Source organism: Mesitornis unicolor, unplaced genomic scaffold (assembly GCF_000695765.1).
Source record: "Mesitornis unicolor isolate BGI_N332 unplaced genomic scaffold, ASM69576v1 scaffold25604, whole genome shotgun sequence".
In the NCBI taxonomy this organism is placed as follows: domain Eukaryota; kingdom Metazoa; phylum Chordata; class Aves; order Mesitornithiformes; family Mesitornithidae; genus Mesitornis; species Mesitornis unicolor.
In genome coordinates this window covers 1-5638 of record NW_010181157.1, presented here as the reverse complement: position 1 = coordinate 5638, position 5638 = coordinate 1, and the positions used below count along the sequence as shown (strand labels likewise).

Genomic DNA, 5638 nt, shown 5'->3' with positions numbered 1-5638 from the left:
CTTCTGGGAGTCAGGGTCCCAAAACTGACCCCAGGATGCCAGGGGCGGCCTCAGCAGTGCCCAGCACAGGGGCACAGTCACTTCCCTGCTCCTGCTGCCCACACCAGTGCTGGGACAGCCCAGGGTGCTGGTGGCCTTGGCTATCATCATAGCAGTCCAGCCATCATATTTAGCGCTACAGGGCAAGATTAAGCAGCACAGCCAGACTAAAACTGGCAACAGATCCACACATGGTCACACCCAACTGACAGACATCACCACCCCATCCTGTTTTATTTACATCTATTCAATTTCTGGGTGAAATTCTAATCCTCAAGGCTGTTTGTGGTCCTGCTCTTGACACCCATTTGACCCAGAGGTTCTCTCTGGACAAATGGCAGTGGTTGGATTGGCTGATTTGTCACATTTAAAGGCTAACAGACCCCTGCACACGCACCAGTGACTTTTCAGGGTGTACAATAACGGTCTGCAGTTTGCACTACGTACGAATTTTGTAGTTCTCGTTAATGCGGCGAATCTCTGCGTTTGTGCGAGAAGCCAGAATTTCAATCAGGCAACCTTCATCTGTTCCTGCACCCTAGGGAATGGCAAAGTCAAGAGCCAGGATTATAATGACAAGTGGTTTGATGTGCAACTATGATAGTTTAAAAAATTACATAGACGTTAATAATAATAAACGAATAATAAATGTGTAATTATGCCACACCGTACTAAATTGACCAGAACTCCAGCAACATAAAAGGAAGATTTCCACACCTTGACAGCCCTCCTCAGCTCATGCACGTCGTACATGGTGGTAGGAGTCATCATACCAATGATCACCCTTTCGAAATTGCCACTCAGCTCGGACTTCAAGTCATTAATCAAATCCTAGAGGACAGAATGAGGAGAAGGGAATGGAAGAAGACGCAGCCTTTGAGAACAAAACGAGCTCATTCACCACTTTTCTCCATGCTCCAACCCTCCTTAGATGAGCAGTTGCTATGAATTGAACACGAGCAAAATAAACTTGGCCAGGGCAAGCTTGTGCTGCTCTTTCTGTTGTGGAGATTAGGATGTTGTCCACATTTCACCCAAGTGATAGAACCCCAGAAATGTCTGCATCTCCCAGTTAAAGCCACAGGCACTGATCTCTGAAGACCACCTACCCTGCCAATAGAGCTTTTGTAGGTGATCAGAACTTGCTGACGTTGGGAAACGTTTAGCTTGGTCAGGATCTCGATGATGGCATCTTCATCTGTGCCTGGAAGAAACCAATGGAAACCAGTCAGGCTGCTTGTACAAGAACCAGAAGTATGCTCTGGTCTTGTCCAGAGTGTATCACTAACATCTTCTGTCCCTTGCATGCCCTGTTTCTCAACATCTTCTGTCCCTTACACGCCCTGTTTCTCAACATCTTCTGTTCCTCACACAACCTGGTTCTCAACAGCTCTGGGGACCAGATCAACGTGACCGAGTGCCTCAACCCACTCAGAAACATGGCAGCACCACTCCACAGAAGAGACAAGACAAGAGCTTGACTAAGGATGTTTTTATGGCCAAGACTTGGATTTCCAGTGGGGTTCAAGTCTCAGCCTGATCCAGTCACTCAGTTCCTTTTGATGCCCTCACAGGGCAGTGGGCTGATGGAAGTAGTGAGACTTCTCCACTAACAAACCACCAGACAAAACATCCCCAGTGCTCTGGGAGGAAAAAGGGCTCAACAGTGGAGGGAAACCAACTTACCCAATCCCTTCATAGCCTTTCTTAGCGCCTGCGCTTCTTGCTCAGCACTGAAACTTGAGACCCCCTTGATTGTTGCCTAAAACCACAGTAGAGGAGTTATCAAAGGCAGTCAAAGTAAACAAAATTAAATCAAAAGATGTAAACACAGTGAGAGCAAGTGAAGTCCATCACCAAACATGAGAGATTTCACATCAAGCTTCCATCCTACCCTAAAGAGAAATAGTTTGTCCTAGAGGGACCTCCCAGCCCCATCAGATCTAAGCCACAGGGACACAACTGAAAGGAGAAAACATCCTCATAGAGCTGCCCGTGGAGTATCTGGTTTCCAGTTAAATACTGGCAGACAGCACACGTCTCTGTTCAGTCCAGCTGAGGCTTCTTCCCAGCAGTTTTCCAGGTCAATCACAGGAGAAGCTGTTCCCATCACAGCCCTATTCCCGACTTCTCTAAGAGCAGCCAAGAACCATCATTCTGTAACACAACGCATCAGGAAACCCAGTGTTTTGCTTCAAACAGTGATTCCCAAACTGGTTTCTCCTGCCTCCTGTCCAGTGCTGTTTCTGTGGGACTGCGCTGCCTCTTACGAAGCTCTCCCTGTCCCCAGAAAAACCATCAGCAAAACAAACCATCGTGTACGTTAGGCTTTCTGAAACGGGCACTAGGATAACTACCACACAGATGGCTGATGGCTTTCCAGGTTGAACCTGGAAAATATAATACGCCCAGGAAGTTTATCTGGAGAAATTCATGCTCTGTGAGCCAACATCTGATCGGATTTGCCATTAACTCCCAAAATGGAAAAGCCCATATGTGTGAGTCATAGAATCACAGAGTGACCCTTGAAGGTCATCGAGTCCAACCATCAATGCAGCCCTAACTCCACCACTACACCACGCCACCTGAGCACGACATCTCCTGTCTTTTCAGCCCCTCCAGGGATGGAGACTCCACCACCTCCCTGGGCAGCCCCTTCCAGGGCTTGACAACCCTTTCAGTGACGAAATTCCTCCCAAAATCCAACCTAAACCTCCCCTGGCGCAACCTGAGGCCATGACCCCTTGTGCTATCTCCTCTGGTACCAGGAAGCAGAGAGGAGCGATAAACTCCCCCCATAAAGGGACAGACGGTGACAGCGTTCTTCCTGCTGTGTCCTCATCACTCCCCACATTTATCTGATCAAACGCTTGGCACAGCGCGGTACAGAAAACACACACTCACCATCGCTTTCCTCTTTGGTCAGTCTGTTATTGTCTGAGTCCTCTGGATGACTGCAATAAAAGAGACAGTGTTAGTTTTCTGGCAAATAATTAATAGACTATACCTACTCTTGTCAGTTTATGGGGCTGGTTGAGTAACCACCTGATTTCCCTGCGACTAAAAGCAGCACCTAAACAACCAAGCACCCATAGCAGCGTCCACGAGTCCTGCTTTGTACCAACAAACAAAGGCTGGCTTGTAACACACAAGGCATTTGCCCTGTCTGAGAGAGAGATGTGGTGCACAAGCAGATATTAGCACTAGTAATTTAAGAAATGTCTTTTTTATTGCTACGTGACAGCCTGGCTGAGGCTACGAGGAAAAGCAGGCAATAGTGCCCTGGGAGCAAAATTAAACAGACTTAATTCCCATCCCCTTCAAAGCACAGCTTTGAGTGAGAGCCTGAGGGTGAACTGGGTGCCTGCACAGCCCTCATGGGTACCCCGGGAGGCAGAGACAGCAGCAGGGTACGGATGAGCAAGGGATTGCATCACTCAAGGGCTGGGCAGGAGAATTATTTTCCCTCTTAAAATCTTCTGTATCCAACATCTCCCGGCTTTGATGCAATGTGTAATTCTGGGAGCAGGTTCATTTCCCACCACTCGACTTCGACACCACATGAGCTGAGCTCCTTGCATTAAAGCCCTGAAGGAGCAGCAGTGATGCCAGCGGCTGACGACATCGCTCCCCAGTCCCGCTCGGGGTGCGTCACGGCTGCGCCCCACCAGTTGTGCAAGAGCAGGGCCGCCTTTGCTCATGCTCCACATGCCTCTCACAGGTCTGAAATACAACCGTGTCACTCGCTGTGTGGCATTTGCCATCGCTGTTACACACAGGCGCTCCCGAGTGTGCTCCAGGTCATCTGTACATTATTAAACCCTGTGCGATCAGGCAGCACATGGAAAATTATTAGTGCTGGGTTCATTTTCTTTCATATGATTATAGATTTCAATGCTCAAATTATGACCCAGACCTCAGAAAAGTCCTCTTTGCTCTTTAAACTTTTACAGGAATATAAAGCCAACTTTATGTGCTTTAGCCAGACACTAAACAGTGGCTTTGAGTTTCACAGATGCAGTTTTACCATTCAGTTGGTTTGTACAGAAGCTGGATTAACAAGTCAATTAGGGGACAAAAGAAAGATTTATGAACAAGGAAAAACGAGTGGGAGGCAGAAAAAATCAGAGTGCAACTGAGCTGGCAGAAAGAACCCAAACCACGAGGAAAGGATGAGTGTGCTGGATTCAGGGCAAATGCTCCTGCAATATCACGTCATGACAGAAATGGCTATTGATGGTAAGTTCTGATCTCTTCATCCAGCTTAAACGTCACGGGGAATACAAAGAGACCCCACTGCACAATCCACAAATGTTGGTTAACTGCTCTGGCCAGGGCGTTAGAGGAATTAAACTTTCCTACCTCTCCCTTTCTAGGACAGATAAAGGAATTGCTCAATCAGATTTGCCAGTGCTCAGCAGCTTAACACAATTCCTGGCCCACAGCTCCAAGTGGGAAAAACAGCTTCAGGGCAGGAGCAACGCTGAATTCCATGTTTTGAAGAATTAAACTACATATGCAAAGAGGCAGCTGGGAAGTGTTAAGGTGCCCTGGTTAATCCCTGTACTGGCGTTATTTGCTTCATCCTGGAATAAAGACCTGAGCTAGGCAGTGCAGTAAACCTGGCTTAGAGCAATAGCAAGGTTTAGAGCTGGGCTGGCCACTAAAACAACAAATACTCTACTGAAGAGCATCTCTCTTAGAAGAGACTTAACTGCAAAGTAAACTCACTGAATAGAGAGTGAGTTCTGTTCAGCTGAAACCGGGACCAACAGGCTCAAAACACTGTGGCCAGACCAGTGCAGGTGTATGAGGCACCCCTCCCAATATTCAAATTTTTTCCATGGATGACCTTTTCCTGGCAGGCTTTATCAGCTGAACAGGCACTTAAAAGTCCAACATCGATGTCCCTAAATGCTGAATCCAGAATAAACTTCATTTACCAGAAAACAGCTGAAACCATGGTGTGTGCTGGCCGATTCAGATCTCCGCTTGCTCTGCACCAAGTTGTCCTGACTGCGCACAGCTCCCAGCGCGCAAAGCTCCCAACAGCTTTACAGGACATAAACATAGGGGTTTTCTTTCCCTGAACTTGAGCTCACAGATGCATTCCCAGTCCTATATCTAGGATCTGGCGTAGAAAACCACCGTTTTGTGACCTATGCGCTTGCAAGGCAAACACCGGACTTGTTTGACGAGTTCTTTCATTCGGCGCACGTTTACCCGAACACAAAAACCCACGCCCAGCGCCGGATCAGCTTTTCCATGGCTCTGCCACCACCATTCCCAGTGTGCTGGATGCTCCCAGTGCACTGGATACAGCCCGCTCCCCACAGCTGGAAACGCCTCAGGGAGGCAGAGCCCCCCAGGGCAGGTCTGGGGCTCACGGCAGGGGGATCCACCCCGATCCCAGCCCAATTTGCAGCTCAGAACAGGATCCCCCTTCCTGAAATATCCCAGCACCTCCCACACCATGACTTTTGCGTGGCCACTGCCCTCAAAAGGAATAAAAATACAATAATACTGAGTTATAGCAGAGCCTTGTACTCCTCACGTCAGCCTCTGCACCCACCTGCAGCCGCTTCCCAAGCCCCCTCCA

At 48.4% G+C, this 5638-nt stretch overlaps 1 protein-coding gene across 1 annotated transcript in view; it reads right to left on the bottom strand.

Moving 5' to 3' along the window:
* The window catches only part of ANXA4 (annexin A4), a gene marked incomplete at its 3' end in the record, with an annotated part of 5163 nt that extends 2187 nt beyond the window's left edge, over positions 1–2976 (bottom strand). Inside the window, exons 1-5 of the mRNA XM_010183345.1 lie at positions 2944–2976; positions 1726–1801; positions 1149–1243; positions 757–870; positions 487–577 (exon numbers count right to left, since the gene is read on the bottom strand). Coding sequence (XP_010181647.1) covers positions 487–577; positions 757–870; positions 1149–1243; positions 1726–1801; positions 2944–2946 — 379 coding nt within the window. The remainder of the gene's footprint in view (positions 1–486; positions 578–756; positions 871–1148; positions 1244–1725; positions 1802–2943) is intronic.
* Between the last annotated feature and the right edge of the window lie 2662 nt (positions 2977–5638).